Source organism: Phoenix dactylifera, chromosome 2 (genome assembly GCF_009389715.1).
Source record: "Phoenix dactylifera cultivar Barhee BC4 chromosome 2, palm_55x_up_171113_PBpolish2nd_filt_p, whole genome shotgun sequence".
Taxonomy (NCBI): domain Eukaryota; kingdom Viridiplantae; phylum Streptophyta; class Magnoliopsida; order Arecales; family Arecaceae; genus Phoenix; species Phoenix dactylifera.
In genome coordinates, this window is record NC_052393.1 from 14,440,050 (window position 1) to 14,461,080 (window position 21,031).

At 38.2% G+C, this 21,031-nt stretch overlaps 1 protein-coding gene across 1 annotated transcript in view; it reads right to left on the reverse strand.

Annotated features, from left to right (window-relative positions):
- LOC103721292 (protein PIR) overlaps nucleotides 1–20,289 on the reverse strand; it is an 85,651-nt gene extending 65,362 nt beyond the window's left edge. The window contains exons 1-4 of the mRNA XM_008811437.4: nucleotides 20,103–20,289; nucleotides 16,822–16,894; nucleotides 3,973–4,037; nucleotides 1,303–1,380 (exon numbers count right to left, since the gene is read on the reverse strand). Coding sequence (XP_008809659.1) covers nucleotides 1,303–1,380; nucleotides 3,973–4,037; nucleotides 16,822–16,894; nucleotides 20,103–20,156 — 270 coding nt within the window. The 5' untranslated portion in view covers nucleotides 20,157–20,289. The remainder of the gene's footprint in view (nucleotides 1–1,302; nucleotides 1,381–3,972; nucleotides 4,038–16,821; nucleotides 16,895–20,102) is intronic.
- Between the last annotated feature and the right edge of the window lie 742 nt (nucleotides 20,290–21,031).

Below are 21,031 nucleotides of genomic sequence, written 5' to 3' on the forward strand. Positions count from 1 at the left end.
GGAGAAGGCTTGTCACACGACCTAGTAAATGACAAGTTCCAGACCCCCCCCCCCAAAATAATAATAATAATAATAATAATAATAATAATAATAATAAATAAATAAATAAGAAAAAATCAATCTTTCTTGCAAAGAGAATAAACAATGATACCATCATGTACCAAAGCCTATGAAAACTTATATCAACTATCAAGAAACCATTATCTGATCCCAACAAGGTTTAAAGACCTGGTCCTAATGATGTTATCAGTTGGGGACTGAGTCAAACATTGTAAGCAGACATCCGCATATTGACATATGGTAAATTGTGGCATCCCATTACCATCCCAAGACCCTTTTCTTCTTCTTTCTTTTTTTATTTTTCCTTATTTTGTGATTGTTTAGGTTTGTTAAGCCTCGTTTTAGGTTTCTCTAGGTCATATATTAAAATTCATGACAAAAAACTTGGACATGGTTTTGCCTTAATTTGTGAATGTTAACCATTTTTAGTGGAGCAAAACAAAGGTGGGAAAAAAGATACCTAGATATATACATGATTTGGGCTTCCAAGGAGCAGGATCTAAGCTTTCCTATCAAAATCTGAGCTCTCTCCTCTTCTTCGACCCTTTCACACTTCCTCTTTCCTCCTCACCATGTTCAACATCAGCAGCAAAAACATAGAAATGTCATGAGGCTAATTGACCAATTCCCAGCTGGCATTGGGCAAGATGGAGCGGTTCCGGTCCTTGTCCTGCTTAGTGCCAGTTAGTACCAAGCCAAACCAGCCAAGATGCCACTGTTCTACATGGATCGGGGTCTTGGACCTGGTCATCCAATCTGGGATGCCCAGTACAAACAAAGACCAGCTAGGTCCTTAATCCATGAATTCCAATGTAACAGAGATATCAATACTTCTTGTTAGTTTTTCAAAATATCCAACTTTTCTTTTACAAAATATATAGCATGCTGTAGTACTTAATGAATATCAAGCAAATTAATGAAACATCTGCTAGACTACATGAAGCGTTTATAAATTGCAGATGATGTGCAAAGAAATACTTAGATAGCCTACTTTGACAAGATTTACAGGTGTGGGTATATAATTTGCAATTGTTCTTGACATTCAGGTAAATACGTACCCAAAAATGTTTAAGAAGATCATCTATGGCAATACTTAAAACTAACTAATTAACAACAAATTTACAATATCATTTACAACAAATATAGTCATGCTAAGAAGTACTGCAACTATATGCCAAGTATCAAATTTATAATAAGCTGCGAAAGGAAATATTAACAGAGAAAGCAGATGTGAAGTACAACCTGAGGAAGAGCTTTGACGCAGCTGCGATATGTATACAACAAAGATGCCATCTCTTTGCCTTCTTGAATCAGGGTATTCTGGATAATTTTCCAGCATGAATCATTACATATAAGTAGCAAAGACACCTTTGAAGCTAAACTACATGTAACAGTAGAATAGAAAGTATAATTTAAGTTATTCCAGTGCAGTGAGAGCAAAAGCATTAAAGGAGAAATATAGCGAACGATATATACTTAATTCTTTCAGATTGGTTTAGGAAGCAAATAAAATATCATCTGAAACCAAATCCAGCACTTCATGTTGACTTGGGTGCCAAATGAACAATATAGAGCCTGCTGCAGTTATGCTGTAAGAAACAATACTGCCTCAGTGTGTGATGCTAGAAATATTCAAATTACTTTTGACCTAGAAGGGGCATCACATCAAACATCAAAAGAGACCTCCATTGAATCTATCATGATGTCACATATTAACTATTTGTGGACTATGTATTTGACCCAAATCAAGGTCCGCCGTACCGGTACTGGTCGGCGTACCGGTGGCCGGCCGGACCGGTACGGTACCAGTCCGGTCCGGTACGTACCGGTCGGTACGCGGTGGTTTCAAAAATCACAGCGGGCCCGTACCGGCCGGTTCGGATAAAAAACCGGGAAATACCCGTTTTTTTGTCGTTCCGGTACCGGTCTAGGACCGGACCGCCCGTACCGGCCGGTTCGGATAAAAAACCGGGAAATACCGGTTTTTTTGTCGTTCCGGTACCGGTCTAGGACCGGACCGGTACGGCATTCCATGACCCAAATAATTCTCCACTGCAATATCCTTGGTTAGTTATATCAACCCTATGCTGGAAGTGAAAAGCCTGATCAGGAACAAAGTCAAACATCAAAAGTGATCTCAATTGAATCTATCATGATGTCATATATTAACTATTTGTGACCTATGTATTTGACCCGAATAATTCTCCACTGAAATTTCCTTAGTAGTTATATCAACCCTATGCTGGAAGTGAAAAGCCTGATCAGGAACAAAGTTCAAGACCCGGACATTATTTTAATTTGATGTGCTGAGCTTCCACTTCAAACATATGCTACATTGAAAGAAAGTACAGTAACCTAAGACTCCAAATGAGGTTAGCAGATAGGATTTGTTGCAGCTTCATTTCCTTTTCGGGCAACTTCATATAGCCAAACAAGGTGAGGGAGGAAAACTTGGTTATTGTGATTTGAATGCATTGAAGCATTTCCATCAGGCTAATTTCATACACTCAGGGAATCAGAAGACTTAGCTTCTCATATAAACTTGCTTTCAATTGTTTGTTTTGCAGAGAAACTTCAAAATTAAACAAATTGTTTAGCACAGAGTTTGAAAGTTTGCATTTCCTGTTCTGCTAATAAAAGAAACTTCAATTATTCTAGATTGTGGAGGTACAGTCTTTCCTTTATTTTTCTTCATGTCACCTGTCACCAGTTCTCAAGCAAACTAACCAGCATTATCCAATCCATTCACCCCTTTCCATAGTTACAATGTTCTGATATCAGTTAAAAAAGTCTTCTCTGCAAGCTATGAGTGATATTTATCCAAAGCATTCACCCTTTCCATAGTTAAAATGTTCTGATATCAGTTAAAAAAAGTCTTCTCTGCAAGCTCTGAATGATATTCATTTTACTTCAGGACTCAAAAGCAACATCAATTCCATGCAGATTCTTCTTCTAGTTTTTTTTTTTGGTAATAGATCACTACACACAAGGTCATCACTGAAAAGCTGATGTGGAACAAAAGCCCTCTATCAAGAGAAAGCTACGATATGATAGATTTATATCCATCATTTTTGTTCTTGCAAGGCTGTTGCAGTCAGGAGTCCTAAAAAACTAGCAAGCTAACCATAAAGAGAAACACGAGACAGAAATATGCCATAAAATGGTCATGAAATGGCAACTTTGCTGTCAAATGGCAAAGACACAAAAGGAATAGAAATGAGCTGATTAGATCATTTAGAATGTTGGTGATGGTTATGGAATGACTAATGGACAATCTATAGAATTTCAGTTTAGGTGTTCAAATTTGTCGGACATACCATGCCAGTGCCTTACTGGCTTCATGCCAGCTTTTGACATGCTATGCACCAGCACCAGAACGGCATGCCATGGCATATATCAGGCCAATGCCAGGCCAACACACAAGCAGCATATGATCTTCAAACCTTGGTTCATCTTCTGTTTGGACTGTTGAAATTTAAAACGCTGTGTGTACGAGTGTTTGTCTAAGTGTATGTGTCAAAGTAGACAGAAACATGCACACTTGAATGCACAAAAACATGAACCACATGGACTAGTGCATATGAATTCATTCATATATCAAAGTAGGCAAATTGAGAACCTGGAGGAAACTAAGTCAGTTAATACTGAAAACTCCAGTTTATCATAAGGATGAAACCAATGTCAATGCCAAGTTGCCAACCATGCTATACAAACTGAAATGATAACTTAAAGTGGGAAACAAGGTACAACTGAGAAAGCCAAAGCAAACTTAGCAAGGGGAAGGGAAATAAAGTAATTAACTTTTTAAGGTAACAGGATAGCAAGATAAAAGCAAAAATGAGCGAAAATTGATGGGGAGTATCATTATGAAAGATGGGGAAAAAAATAAAAGATCATAGAGATGCATTGTACCAATTGGTTGATGGCTTTCGTATCTTCTGCTAAAGATAGACGGTAAGCAGCAACATCACCATACTCTACATGGTGTGGACAAAAAATTCTCAGAAACAAGCAATCAATTAAGCATAACATTATTATTCTTAAAACAAAACATAGAATAAAACCATATTAGTTTTAAAAAAATCTTAATAAAGCATAATGAATCTACAGCCCATAAATATTATGACATAAGGGCACTATAATCAAACATTTATTAATGAATCAGAGAGCATCTATAGAAAATACTAGAGCATGTTTATCAGCATAAGCAACATGAACCAAATAGCATAATATACTTAATAAATTATTAAGAAAAACATATATGCAACAAATAATACTACTTAGATGAAGCATATGGCGAGCACATTAATCATCTTCAGTTTTCAGATTTTGCATAAGGACATGAATGAGACTCAATTCACTGAGAGAGACAGAAGTACAGGACGTCTGCAGTAAGATTCCTCATACCAAAAGTAGGCTGAAAACTTGTTTACATATTTATTACCATTGCTATTTCTGAGAATCTAAGCAATAAAGTGGAACCCCTTCACAGTTTCTTGATGAAAAATCTTAAATATTATAGAAGTTTCATCTCCACTTTTCATAAGATAAAGCCATGTCCTCTAGGAAAAGTCGACAATAAGTGTTTAAAAAAATATTTACAAATTACAACCAGCAAGAAATGGAATACAAGTGCAATTGGATCCTCTCTATGTGAGGAGGAAGCACTACTCTATGTTGTTTAGCAAAGAAAAAACACATAAAGTCCCAGACATATCAGGACTATTGAAAGAGAAAATACGGAGCAAGGTTTTAAATACCATGGGGCAGGGCCATCCCAATTTTCCATGGAACATGACACCACGCATACTGACACTCAGAACAATGGATGTCCTATCCCATCCTAGTCCATTGCCAGACTGATCCTGGCCCGAAACTCAAGGATAGTATCGTGTGCCAACAGTCGTAGTGGTAGGACACCTTGCAACCCCATTGATATTTAAAACCTTGATACAAAGTGCAAAAAAGATAATGTCTAGGCTATAATGTCATCTATTTATGCATTCTTTATGACCAAACTAAAGAAAAATTCCAGCAACATAAAGAAGATACAGGCCTTGCTCCTCATGTCTTTCACCAATCATGTTCTTCGTATGAAAATCCTAAGTTCAAAACGAGTTGGATAATGCCATATTGCAATTTAGTGAATTAGTTGACTGACTCACAAACAGCAGGTTATATGGGAATTTAAGAACATATAGAACAAAGGTAAAGAAGAGGAGGATGAAACACGGACTTCTCCCCAACCTGGGATGCATGATAAATTATCATCTACTATGTGACATGTCAGAAAAAAGGCACCAAGAGGCAGAGAGAGAGAGAGAGAAAAAAGTTCGGAATACATGATGATGCACATGGATCAATGTTTCAAGAAGAAGAATGACATGCATGATATACAAATAGAGTATCTAAAGTGGCTACAACAGCCTTGAGAGCAGATTTCTGAATAAGAAGCAATGAGATCTTTCTTGAAAATTGAAATGGAAACCATATGACCTAAGGTACAGAACGCCCCAGCAATGATCCATCATGTGATCACTCTGCCTGCACTTTATACACTTATGCCATAGTTTGATTAACTATTATATATGATATTATTATGATGATGGCTGAATTATCTAATAAATTTTATATATGTTATATGTTACATATTATAGGTTATATATTATATGTTATACGTTATATGTTATATGTTATATGTTATATATTATAGGTTATAGGTTACATGTTATATGTTATATATTATATGTTATAGGTTATATGTCATATGTTATATGTTATATGTTATTATTATATGTTATACATTATATAATATATGTTATATATTATATATTATATTATCATATACTTATCTAATTAAATGTAATGTATATTTGTAAGACCATCAAAGCCAGTCCCAAGCCAAACAAGAAAGGTGGAGGTGAATGTTAGGTTGACTATCAGTCATAAAAATTATGTCAAACTATGAAAAAGATCCAAAGTCAATATGTGTGGATGCTAGGGTGAAGTTGACCCCATATAGTTGGAAAAGAATTTATGTTTACAGTTATTGTTAATTGATGAGAGCACAAAAGTGCAATCATCGTACCACCTTAATTAGTATTATAGTTAATTTTTAATGATGAAATTAATGAATTAACATTGTATTTGTGTTTGAGTGCAAGGAATCCAAGAGACCCAATAACATTGGGTTTGAGTCCAATGCTCGGCAGCCCGAGCTCAATAAATTTTCCAGCTGCCATGCAAGCATGAAATCCCGCGCCGTCCATCAGATCACCTTCCAAATCAGTCCCACATCAAGGCCCCGCGATCATTTCCTTCTCAGCCATCCAGCCAATCATTAACATCCCAAATAAATCAATTCCGTCCGCATCTCCAACGAGTCCTCCTAAGCATCCCACGGATCACGCCATCATCGCAGCCGTTCGTCCGTGGGCCAAAGAAGAAATCTTCTTCTTCCTCCTGCAATGTTCCAACCGGATCAGCCTTTCCGTGATCCACCTCCTCCGCATCACCCAATCCCAGCCGCAGCCATTCCGGGCATTCCATTCCCAACAATCAAGCCGCGAAGCATGCCTCCCGCTTCCATTCCGGTTGTCCGCGTGCGAGAGCCTCCTCCTCCGGCAAAGATTTTGCAATCAATCCTTGCCATCTTTCAAAGCTCCCTTCCGATTTCATTCCGTGATCCAAGCTTCCACCGATTGCCGTGATCGGCTCCTCCTCTCAGCCCGCGCCTCTTTCATTCCGTGATCCGGCGATCCCGCACCGCGTCTCAGCGCCCGGATCCAAGCCGTGAACGCCTCCTCCCGTCTTCAAAGCCATCATCCCGCGGCTAGCCCCCTCTCCCATGGAATCCAAGCCTCCCGTGATGCTAGCAGTGGTCCCACGGCAGCCTCCGCCTCAGCCCGCCAGCTCCTCCTTCCCGTCGGCATTCATTTCAACGCATCCCCGTGATAGCAGCATCCGGCGTCCGCTCCGCGATTCCTCCCAGCTCCATGGATCGTGCCTCCAAGTCCGCCCTTCCGGAATCCCAAGCATCCTCGCCTATAAATAGGAGGGTGGCCGGCGGACCAGAGGAGGGGGGAGTGGTGGTGTGCTCGGTTGGGCCAAAGAACCGGGAAGAAGAAGAGAGGCCAAGAAACAGGGGAAGGCCCTGTTTGTGAGAAAAAGAAAAAAAGAAACAGAGCATGGCTCTGTTTCGGGTTGAAAAGAAAGAATAAAAAAATTAGGGAAGGAAGGAAGGAGAGTTTTCTTATTTTTCTTTCTTGGTTTTTATGTTTTATTTTGTAGAAGGAGGAAGCACTAGGCTTCCAAACTTCATTTTATTTCTTTTGTAATTATCCTTTTTATGCAATCAGTACATTTATTTTCATACAATCCTTGTTCTAGGTTCAAGTTAATTTCTGCTTTTTTTTATGCAACTTTTAATTCTTCTTTGATGCAATACATTAAATTTTCTTTTATGCAATTTATGTTCCAGGCTTCAATCTTTCTTAGCACTTGTCTTCATCCATTTTAATTTATGCAAAAATTTTCCTTTGAATAGTTAAACATTTCATGAATTCATAAATACTCTTTGATTTCTAAGTACTTATCTTTTTATTATTTTTAAATAAAAAAATATTCTCCGGTAGACTAGAGAATACATCAACATCCTCAAAATAATGTTTTTCTTTAATCATTCAAAAATCGATTTCAAATCCAAGTGAACGTTCTGATTTTTATGCAACTCCAATCGCCTCCCTGTGGATCGACCTCTTACAACCGCTATTCTTCGAGTAGGAAAGGTAAGAGTAAAATTTAAATTAACTTTTGTTCGTCGGTTCTAACAACGATCTGTCTAGCATACTTTTAGGTAGACAGAAAAGGACGAACAGAATTTTGGCGCCGTTGCCGGGGAGGCAAATCGAGAAGCAAGAACGATCACGAAGATCAAATTGGATTTTGGATGCCCGAAGTGAACGCACTCCGGTAGTAAGTTTTTATTTTTATTATTTTGATTATTTTCAGTTATAATTTCGTAGTTATTAAATTCTGAAATTTGAAATTTTAAAAAAAAAATTCAAAAAAAAAATAAAATATAAAAAAATATTTCAAAATTCAAAAAATTCAAAAATTTAAATTCAAAGTTTGAATTCTGAAATTCGAAATTTGAAATTTAAAATTAAATTTTAAAAAAAATTATAAAAAAAAATTCAAAAAAAAAATCTATATTATTTTTGCTAGTAATTGATAAGGCGCAATTTTCCGAGGTTATCATACCTCTATTGGGACTCCTCATGGAGTAATCTCCAGAGCTTATTCAACGGGCATTCGGAGATTGACTGACGCATAAGAATTGTGTTTAGTTTAAATTCAAATTATTGCTATAAAAAAATAATAAATAAAAAAAAAAGTAAAAAAAAAATTGCTTGCTCATTTAATCAATACAACATAATGACATTGCATAAACTTTAAAAAAAATATTGATTATTTGCTGCATTTAGTATTAAGCATTTGCATAAAGTAATTAAGGGCAAAACCATTAAAAAGATAAGGTCGGAAAGTCATTACCTGTCCTTAGCCCAAAAATTACCACCTTGCATACTTATCCTAAGCCAAATTAAATTAAAATCAAATTAGACGTTGGCCTTAGGGTTTTCGAGCTCAATTAGGCTCTTGGAAAGAAGCGGCTGAAAGCCACTCCAGTGAGAATTTAGTAATTGGTGATGTCTAGGAAAGTTTTACGACAGTGAGAACTGTTACGGGTATTGTGGTATCGGTGTATCCCTTCTGGCACCACTACACACCCCGGGACTTTTCTGGTCACTGATTACTGGATTGCTTAACTAGTAAGCTCAAGCTTAATCTGAAAGGGAGATTAGAGGCTGTCTAATCTAGGAGAGAATTTCAGGAACTTTTTAACCTGATACATCTCTGTGCAACTAGATTTAAGAAGCTACTAAACCTCACTTAGTTCTAAGACTAATAGGGTCAAATTGTTGTGTGGTGTTGGTTGTGGTCATCTATGTCTAGCCCTTCTCTTCTTTTAGGATTTCATTCATTGTAGGAGTCGAGTCTAATTAAGTTGTGGAAAATGTATGCATGGTAGAAGGTCATTAAGGGATAAGTTAACCCCATTTGATCCTGAGATTGACAGAACTTTTCATCACAACCTGCGAACTGTAAACCAATCGTCGATCTCTACAATAGGTGAACATATTAGAACCCTAAATGAATTGTTTGCACCCGCATCCGCTAGCCCCCCTACTTGCATAGTATTACCAATTAATAATGCAGCCCAATTCGAGATTCGGGCTGCAACAATAAACATGTTACCCAAGTTTCATGGGTTCGAGAGTGAACAACCCTATATTCATCTAAACAAATTTTTGACAATATGTCAAACGTTTAGAAATCAAAACTTAGATGAAGAGGGTATTAAATTAAGATTATTTCCCATGACTTTAGAGGATCGTGCTGCTGCATGGCTGTATTCCCTAGCTTCAAATTCCATCACATCATGGGAACAACTATCTAGGAAGTTCATGGCTAAGTTCTATCCTATGGTAAAGACTGAAAAAATTAAGGATGCCATCAGAACTTTTAGAGGAAAATCTGAGGAGGAATTTTCCCAAACTTGGGAACGGTTCCATGACTTGTTGGTCAAATGCCCACACCATGGGCTTGATAAGGCTGATCTAGTACATTTCTTTTACAAAGGACTACCTCCGGCACATAGAAACATGATTGAGTCCATGCACAAGGGTAGGTTCATGGACCAAACCCCGGATCAAGCCTATGAATTTCTTGTTGACTTAGCCGAGAACGCCCAAAATTGGAGTAGCTATGGTGAGGAAGTAAATAGAGATGAGTTCGGGTCTAGAAAACTAAGTAATTATGAAATGAAAGCAGACCCAGAACTCAAAAATGTCATGTCCAATCTGGTGACTGGAATGAACAACTTAAGCAAAAAGTTTGATGCTTTCACTGTTTCCACTAGCTCAAGTTCATATAAAGAGTTAAATCCCATCATGAAAGTGGATCATGAGTTACAAAGTTTATGTATCTTGTGTAACAGTTCTGAGCATCTAGTGGAGTGTTGTCCTAATCTGCCCACCATAAAGGCCGAGCAAGCAAATGCTCTAAATTCGTATAGTGCCTTTAAAAAGCCCACTCCCAACTCGTTCAGCCCAGTTTACCACCCTGATAATAGGTTCCACCCAAATTTTTCATACAAGCAGAACGAACCTATTCAGCATCAAGGTGGTCCACCAGGTTTTCAGAACAACTACTCCAGGATAGGTCCATCACAAATGAACCAACCTTTGGTTCCATCTGTACCTCCTTATAATGCCCCTATCCCACAGCAACCTTCACCATTAGAAACCATGATGGCCAATATGATGAAACAACAACAAGATTTTATCAAGCAACAACAACAGACCAATACAGCCCAAGCGCAGACTAACCAATTCCATACGCAAGCGATTGCAAAACTTGAGATTAGTCTGAGCCAAATAGCTAACTCTCTAGGGGATAGGAAGAGAGGTGAATTGCCAAGTCAGCCAGTACCTAATCCTAGTAGGCAACAGAATCAAGGGCCGAGAGGCCAGTTTCAGATTGATTCTAATGGAAACCCTAACCATGAAGTCCAGGCAATTACCACTTTACGGTCTGGCAAGCAAGTGGACAATAAGGTCCAACTTCCTGTACAAGAAAAAGAAGAAAAGCATGAACCGAATCCCACTCAGAAAAAGGCACAAGAACAGGGAACACAAGGAATAGAGGAGAAACCAATAGAGACATATACACCCAAGGCTCCCTTTCCTAGCAGACTACAAGACTCAAAGAAAAAATCTCAGTATGATGAAATCATGGAAGTCTTTAAAAATGTTCAAATAAATTTACCCTTCCTAGATGCCATCAGACAGATCCCCTCCTATACAAAATTCTTAAAAGACCTGACCACGGTCAAAAGAAAAACCAGTATTCCTAGGCAAGCTGTTATGGCTGCACAAGCCTCATCTCTCATTCAACAACAGATTGCCCCGAAATTCAAAGACCCTGGTTGCCCCACCATTGAAATAAAAATAGGAGAGACGATCATCCAGAGAGCTCTATTAGATTTAGGAGCCAGTGTGAACCTACTTCCCTACTATGTGTACCAAAAGTTAGATTTGGAGGAATTAAAGCCTACAAATATTACCCTTTCCTTAGCAGATAGAACAGTGAAGTACCCCAAGGGGATTGTAGAGGATGTAATAGTGAAAGTAAACGAGTTTTACTATCCTGTGGACTTCGTTATCCTTGAGACTGAACCTGCAATACATCCAGACAGTCACACACCTATAATTTTAGGTAGACCTTTCTTAGCCACAGCAAATGCTGTGATCAACTGTCGAAATGGGATGCTGAAGTTATCTTTTGGCAACATGAAAGTCAAACTTAATGTCTTTAACATAAGTAAACAACCACCAGATGACAAAGAAATCAATGAAGTTGACATGATTGAAAGTCTGATTCAGGAGACTTTCTTACAAACCTATAATAAGGATCCTGTAGAGGCCTACCTTGCCCATTCCGAGGAAGGGGTCGAGCATGCGCCCCTTAGTTCTGTTCCCCTTATGAGCATAGATCGTTATCAGCCGACTGTTCTTCATCGGACTCTTCCAAAACCATTCTTAGATAATGGTTGAAAAAAAAAGGGATTTACATTTTGTCTGGCTGAAGACATAAAACTTAGCGCTCTTGGGAGGCAACCCAACATATAAATATTATAAAAAAAATAATAAATAATAATAAAAAAATCAAAAAAAAATGCAGGTTTGTCCCTGTTGTCACTTTACCCATCCATATCAGGTAACTTTTCCTCTATCCTATTACTGCTTTAAATTTTCTTTAACATTGAGGACAATGTTAGATTTAGGTATGGGGGTGAGAATATTTTTGATTCTTTGTGCAGTCTAAAAAAAAAAAAGGGGAGTTCAAATTTTTAACTCAAACTCTAATCTTTTTGGCTGTACAAACTAGAAATTGCTTTGACAATAGCTTTGAGTTAAGGAATATGATAGCAGTTCTAGCTTGAGTTTTCGTCCCACCTATCTTCTGCTAACATGTTACAAGATGATTTAGCACCAACACGTAAGCACATGAATAGTGGGGTATGTATACTTGCAACTAATATGAATACTTTTAATCTTCGGGATAATTTAAAGTTATATGTGTGATGAACATCCTAAAAAAAAAAAAGAAGAAAGAAGAAAGATAAAATAAAAATAATGAGTTTATTTTAAGTCTTCTCACTGAGTAACCGGGCCTCTTGCCTGGCAAGCAGCGAGTGTTCGCGTAAAAAGGTGAGGATGATTGAGATTAAACTCTGAGTGACTACTTTGGCCTTGAAGCCTAGTTAACTTGAGTTATTAAGCCTGTTAGGGTGTCTCTACACCTAGTGCCCTGAGCCATCTGGATCGGGAGTCATTGGCCTAACACTCGCTACATGGGTCAGCTAGAAAGCTTAATAAGGCTAGATATTGCACAAGTCATTCTTCTTAGCATTCAGTCTGAAAAAAAAAATAAAATAAAATAAATATATATATATATATATAAATAAATTTGGGGTGTTCATTACCATTTAACTCTAGAAAGTCTTGAAAATTAGAGTGATCATGTTGGAAGTAAGTGAAAGCCACTCATTTATATAATACTATCTTGCACCTCACTACATTCTTGACTTGTTAGCAGATAGATGGGGAGTAATGGAACTTGAGTTAGAGTCTGCTTAAATATGATAGCAATAAGTCTTTATTGTCCTTGCAATTCTAAGTTCATACAGTAATACTTGTTCAAATTTCGAGTTAAAAATTGGAAATCCCTGATTGATGAAGTTTGTGGGTAACTTCACTGCAAACCCTCACGAGACAACACTCGTCCACTAGGATAACCTAGGGGTTTAAAGGCTTGTTGCACGTGCTAAGTACAATCGTAATTCCCTACGAAAATGGGTACATATCTTAGTTTGTGTATTTAGTTTTAAAAAAAAAAAGAAAAAGACAAAAAAGAGAGTCATAAGTTAGACTACATCTTTTTGTGCCCTCATTTTATCGTTTGCTTGTTAATTACTATAGACTAGCAATAAGCTAGTTGGGGGGTGTGATGAGAGCACAAAAGTGCAATCATCGTACCACCTTAATTAGTATTATAGTTAATTTTTAATGATGAAATTAATGAATTAACATTGTATTTGTGTTTGAGTGCAAGGAATCCAAGAGACCCAATAACATTGGGTTTGAGTCCAATGCCCGGCAGCCCGAGCTCAACAAATTTTCCAGCTGCCATGCAAGCATGAAATCCCGCGCCGTCCATCAGATCACCTTCCAAATCAGTCCCACATCAAGGCCCCGCGATCATTTCCTTCTCAGCCATCCAGCCAATCATTAACATCCCAAACAAATCAATTCCGTCCGCATCTCCAACGAGTCCTCCTAAGCATCCCACGGATCACGCCATCATCGCAGCCGTTCGTCCGTGGGCCAAAGAAGAAATCTTCTTCTTCCTCCTGCAATGTTCCAACCGGATCAGCCTTTCCGTGATCCACCTCCTCCGCATCACCCAATCCCAGCCGCAGCCATTCCGGGCATTCCATTCCCAACAATCAAGCCGTGAAGCATGCCTCCCGCTTCCATTCCGGTTGTCCGCGTGCGAGAGCCTCCTCCTCCGGCAAAGATTTTGCAATCAATCCTTGCCATCTTTCAAAGCTCCCTTCTGATTTCATTCCGTGATCCAAGCTTCCACCGATTGCCGTGATCGGCTCCTCCTCTCAGCCCGCGCCTCTTTCATTCCGTGATCCGGCGATCCCGCACCGCGTCTCAGCGCCCGGATCCAAGCCGTGAACGCCTCCTCCCGTCTTCAACGCCATCATCCCGCGGCTAGCCCCCTCTTCCATGGAATTCAAGCCTCCCGTGATGCTAGCAGTGGTCCCACGGCAGCCTCCGCCTCCGCCTCAGCCCGCCAGCTCCTCCTTCCCGTCGGCATTCATTTCAACGCGTCCCCGTGATAGCAGCATCCGGCGTCCGCTCCGTGATTCCTCCCAGCTCCATGGATCGTGCCTCCAAGTCCGCCCTTCCGGAATCCCAAGCATCCTCGCCTATAAATAGGAGGGTGGCCGGCGGACCAGAGGAGGGGGGAGTGGTGGTGTGCTCGGTTGGGCCAAAGAACCGGGAAGAAGAAGAGAGGCCAAGAAACAGGGGAAGGCCCTGTTTGTGAGAAAAAGAAAAAAAGAAACAGAGCATGGCTCTGTTTCGGGTTGAAAAGAAAGAATAAAAAAATTAGGGAAGGAAGGAAGGAGAGTTTTCTTATTTTTCTTTCTTGGTTTTTATGTTTTATTTTGTAGAAGGAGGAAGCACTAGGCTTCCAAACTTCATTTTATTTCTTTTGTAATTATCCTTTTTATGCAATCAGTACATTTATTTTCATGCAATCCTTGTTCTAGGTTCAAGTTAATTTCTGCTTTTTTTTATGCAACTTTTAATTCTTCTTTGATGCAATACATTAAATTTTCTTTTATGCAATTTATGTTCCAGGCTTCAATCTTTCTTAGCACTTGTCTTCATCCATTTTAATTTATGCAAAAATTTTCCTTTGAATAGTTAAACATTTCATGAATTCATAAATACTCTTTGATTTCTAAGTACTTATCTTTTTATTATTTTTAAATAAAAAAATATTCTCCGGTAGACTAGAGAATACATCAACATCCTCAAAATAATATTTTTCTTTAATCATTCAAAAATCGATTTCAAATCCGAGTGAACGTTCTGATTTTTATGCAACTCCAATCGCCTCCCTGTGGATCGACCTCTTACAACCGCTATTCTTCGAGTAGGAAAGGTAAGAGTAAAATTTAAATTAACTTTTGTTCGTCGGTTCTAACAACGATCTGTCTAGCATATTTTTAGGTAGACAGGAAAGGACGAACATTAATTTTTCATTTGTTCGAGCAAACCGTGCTTGGTCTAAATGAAGAGCAGTCCATAACCCATGCTGAAACTATCTGGGCCTTCAAAAAATTGGGTTCGAGACAGCCACATTAGTTCAAAAGCAAACTCAAGTATGGCATGCTTTAAATATGCTCCCCCCCCCCAAAAGAAAAACAGGCTCCATTAATAAAAAAGCAAGATACAGACATGTGAAAGCACCCACATGCCACAAATGTTAATCTACCTCACCTCTTGGCTATTTATTCCCTTGTCCGTGCAGATACAAAGCCCACATAGAAAGGTTCTTTGCTTCTTAGTAAAATCACAAACAAAGCTTATGACAACCAGTCCATCTAGTTCCCAGGGTCCTATCAAGTCATCTCCAGACTCTCAAGCTCTGCCTCTTTGCATCCAACATATTTTCAAAAAGGCTTCTAGCCAATCTCTTCTAATCTACACCTTCCAAACTTTTATTACTCAATATCATAGACATAATTCCATAGACACGTCTCCTAAGGAAACATAGTAACATACAAAAAGTACCACTACATCCTGAATATTTGTAAGTCTTGTACAAGCCTAATGTTTCCTTGGTATCTTCCATGTCGCCAAATGTCGCGTTTCTCATGTAGCGCAATGTTCATAAATAAACATGTCTGACCCCCCATTTCTTATAATTGATTGCCTTCTTATCTCTTTCCAGCTTTTGCTTCCTGTTATTTCATTTTGTCTTCATTCACCCAACGTTCAGGGGAAACCATCATGCAATATTTTTAATGTCTAGCCATGCTGAGGTTTGCAATTTACAGTTTTTAACATGTTCAAAAATGTTGGAATTTTAAAATTGCTAAAGGAATGTAGTATTGGAAAAAGATTATCTTAGTGACGGTTACTTTGAAATCCATTTTCTACTTGATGTGAAGATTCATTAGTTGTTAATTTGTCAACCACTAGATTCATTTATGGATTTTAATTTACCGTTGACTTAGATACAAGTAACCCAGTACTTGATATACCATTGAGTCTAAACTCTAGATAGTTTAAATGTCTTTGCACAGAAAGGTAAATACTAAAAAATGCAGGATAAGTTAATCATATAAGCTACCAGCATGTAGATCCTTTACTAACAGTTTAACAGAACAGCCATGCACATTCAACAAAACAACCACGCATGTTCAACAGAACAGCCATTGCATGACCACACTCAATAAATTTATATTACTGTAGAAAATAGAAATTTAGTTTGTTTGTGTGTGATATATTCCAGCATTCATCCAAAAAATCTCACTCCCAAAACCATCACCTTGGAAATCCACATTCAAAACAAAGGTATCACATGCCTAGGTGGAGGGTATCATGTGCTATGCCAAGGAGATTTTTCAATTTCTATGTTCTAAAAGCATTGCTCGCATATTTTTCATTCAATATAAAAATATTTGCAAGCTCATTTTTTTCGGTGACTATAATTACAATCACCATCCCTTATTCAATTACTCTAGTATTTGGAACCAGCACTGCGAAATGAATTCTTGTTGCCACCAACTATGGGCAAGTATTTTAATCTTTTAACAAAAATATCATTGGCTTGAAACATACTAGACTTGGCAACCTGACTTTTATGAATGACAAAATAGATAGTGCACTGCCTGCATATGTCTTGGAACCTTGCCTCTCACATAGTATTTGAGTCCGGAGTTCTATCATACTATTGCAAAATAGTATAAAGTACCAAGAAAGAGGGGGAGGACAATTCTAAAGACAAACTTGACAGTAATCTATTATATATCATTCAGATAATACATACCTATAGGGCTATTAGTTGCGTATCTCTCACTAGACAGCAAAACAGATAGTCCCTGCACATCCGGCTGCTCATCCTGAAAGCTCAGCAGATTCATATATTATTCATAAGGTGAAACATAATATAAATTTATATAGTCAGGGCAAGTGTTCAAGATAACAAACCCTACTTTATTTTCTAAAGGCAAAATAACATTGAAGCAGGTTTCTAAGTCAACAATGATGAGTCAGAGAACCAGCTAGGAAGCTCAGATGCATTTTAAAGACAGTTTTCAAACCAAATGAAATATATGATGACACAACTGGTCCTCAGCTTGAAATATCAGGAATACGGCAAAACTAACATACACATTCCTCCTATGTATAATGCAAAGTCCCTCCTATATATAATGCTCTCCCCTTTAATAATTACACCCTTCTTGAGCACATCACAAGAGTATGAGGGAGAGAGAGAGAGAGAAGTATCTGAAAAAAAAGTTGATTTTTAAAAGTAAATGTAAACTAAATTTGTATATTTATCTGAAAGAATTTGTATTGGCCATGTTTCTAGGAGTCAGATAAAAATTGGAAGCTTGAAATACTTATCAAATTCTTTGATTGCCAGTTTTACAGAAACGTGGAAGGTGGATTTTCCAACAATGTGCCCAACACACCAAGCCGTCAAAATTTGACTATGTTGGTCTATTTTTCTCACTGCTCTCTATTAGGAAAAGCTTTTAGTGAAGCCAAAGGTCCTATTAGGCTTAAAAAGATATTTTACTATTTTATTTAGTTTTTTTAGCACTTCTAAGTCTTACATGAATTGTGTAAGAGTCATAAGTCTGTACGAAGCCCTTTATCTATAAATATCTGTTAACTCTTCTCTTTTACCCACAGAATTGAGTTTAATAAAATTTGGGAGTTTTCTCTACTGCATCCATCCTAGAGACCCATGGTGAAACACTACAATCTGCAGGAAGAACATTGCGAGAGGCACGGCAACTTCAATGAGTTCCAGGGAAGATTGTGGTGCAAGGCTTGGGCTCTAGTACTAAAGCCTTGGGAAGCCGAAGGTACAAGACCAAAGGTCTGGCAGGAGGAGAAAGTGTGAGGCCTTCTCGTTATCCACAAAACCTACTATCCCTTTGCTTATTTTATCATATTCACTTCTGCAATCCATATTTATATGCTCTTCTATATATTTTATATTGCTTCCACTTAGTTTCATATTTTCCTATGTGGCTACTCTTAATAAACATAGCAAGGAAGAGGTGGATCTACAACCCTACCCGCATCAACCAAGCAACTTTAGCAATCAACCAAATAGCATAGTAGTCGATGACACTCACAATACGACAAGTAAAAACCAATGATAAACACGACCAGGAGGCTAACTTTGCTGTCAACATTCAACTTCTCGACATTTAACAATCCAATGGGCCTTGCATATATTTTGGAACTCATCATAATTTGTCAAAATACCTCTTTCTTCATCACCATTAGTACACCCAGCATACTGCAAGTTGCAACTGCCATCTCCTTTATTCTTCCATTTTAGACCCACCTATTTCTTGAGACCCAAAGAGACACACCAGCATAGTGTCAAATCGCTAGTAGACCAAGAAAATCATATTTGATAAAAAAGAAACGGCAAGTGAGCACTATTTTTTTTTTCAATTAATTGCGTCTTACATCCATTTTCCATCCCCTTGTTTTCTAAATAGTGCTTGCTTTGTTTGACCTGAAATCAGCAATTTTGCATCAATATCCATGACAATTTAGATAAGTTGGTGTGCTCATGACTTTGATGCTTCAATAAACTTAACATATCTCATCTCAAAACTCTAAGTTCTCATTTATTTTGTTAAAAATATATACCTTTCCATCATCTCAAAATTTAGTAGTCCTCTTCTAGTGTGCTTAATTGATATTGTTGTTTATCTAGCATTTTTTGCCTCAAGATAATTAATAAAATACTCACTTCATCCTCTAGTTCTTAAAGTCGGCATACCATTTGTCCTATGTTTAAGCTCCAAAAGTTCTGGTTAATTCTTTTATAGGTACCTTGGTTAAAAGCTTGCCTTCAAGAATGACCTTGTGGTTATTCAAGATGTTGCTCCCCTTGGTTACCACTTCCCATGTTTGGCACAGGACAAGAATGAGAATGTCCAACCCCCTATTTTGGCATAGCCCATCTTGGCATAGTCCTCCTTAAACTCTAGAAATGTAGTCAATTCCAACTCTCAAGTCTTAATTACTAGTAAGTTAAGTAAAAATAACAGATAGACCTCAGGAAAAAAAGAAAGTGTTATAACATAAACAAAAGTGTAACTCGCTAGGCAAATCTTTAATCTAATTAAGTAGCTCGCATTGACAAACAAAGAATGATTCGATTCATGAACTCTAATAAACCAACCACATTTTATTATGTGCAAGGAAAAGGAAGCATACATGGCCGCTCTGGATGTGCTGCAACGCAATCCCCTCCTTCTATCCTTCTCAAAATTTCCACACTCATCACTCGACAACACCAACACATGATCAAAGATATTCAAGGTTACAGGCACATCCAAGAGAAGTCAAGCCCTACATACTCATTACTATGAAACTACCCAAGAAAGACATCCACCGCATCACCAGCCCTTCCAGCAACCAACCCAAAAAGCTCCTTCCAGCATATGAGACTAATCCAGCCAATTCCCATTCCAAGCCACTGATTTCCTGGTCACCCAAGCACTTTTAGACCAAGCAAGCCAACCCTATCTCCGAAATAAAAGGACTCAAGAAACTTCATCATCCTTCCAAGACCCCAGCAACCAAAATTCTAAAGATTTTTTTTTTTGAAAAAAAAAAGCAACTATCTTTTTTGTGATTTAAAAGCGAAAAAAAACCCTAATTTCAGCCAAAAAGAATTCCATCATCATTTCCAAAACCCGCCAACTTCTTGGCCCCTTGAGAAATATTGGACCAAGCAAAAACACCCCTTCCTCTGAAAAAAAGGATTCACGGAACTCCATCATCCTTCCAGAACCACCAATTTATAATCCTTTTCAAGATTTAAAGGCAGATAAAACCCTACTTTCGAGCTAGAAAACTTCCAGCATTCCTTCTAAAAGATCCTGGACTAACTCAGAAAATTAAACAGCAATTCGTGCTATCAATTCTAGTCCTCGATCTCCTTCAAACCGAACAAGAAAAGATCGAGAAAAACAAGAACGGCATTGGAGATAGAGATACTGTAGAGAGAGAAAACAAAAAATTTCAGAGAAAAGGAGATCGAAGAAGCGGCATCGGATCTTGACATACCTCCAGTGAGAAGGTCGAGAGAGCGGCAATGGCTTCTTCGACAGGAATCGCCATGGACTTGGCCTCTTCCTGAGAGAGAAACGCCGGCCGACGCTCTCCTAAGCGAACGGAGGATCCCGCGATCGGGCCGTAGTGGGAGCGGAAAGAAACCGGGCGCGCTCCCGTTTTTATTCGAGAGGAGAGGTTTAGTAGCCTTGAAGGAAAAGGGTCATCATATAAGCAGTAAGCTTCTCCGGACGGATTTTTATCCGTTGGTATTTTACCGTTTCACCAAGAACTCGTGTCCGGTGGCTGTCTCCAGTTGTTATGTATGTAAGCCAGGGCTCTTTTTTTATCTTAATTCGGAGGCTTTCGGGTGTAATCGTTTCCGGTTTCCTTAGTTACTGTTGGATTGTATCTTTTTTTTTATTCCGGTTTGGCTGTATCTTTAGCCAGTTTACAAAAAAATTAAAAAGATTAGGCTAATGTTGAAGATATCCTTAAAATTAGATCTATCAAATTTTTGAACTGTTCTGTTCATTTGGTGTCACGTGACCATCAAATAGTACTATAGAATTATATCACAATCAAACTGCCTAATCATCACCCGCTTTGAGATCTATGCAGACAGAATGACATTTGAATCAACCCATCAATGGTTTCAGAACTTGTTTGTACCTCCGCGGGCCCAAATAATTTTACAGATTTGGGTCGGATCGGGTCGAATCAGGACGGGGCAGGTCGTAGGATTGAAAATCCAAAATTATCCAAATTTCAAATGGGTCGAATCAATTTGGATCTGAATTCAGTAAACCCGCATCCCATATAGCCCCAAATAATTTTACAGATTCGAGTCGGGTCGGAGCGAGGCAAGTCGTAGGATTAAAAATCCTAAATTACCCAAATTTCAAATGAGTCGGATCAAGTCGGATCTGAATTCAATAAACCTA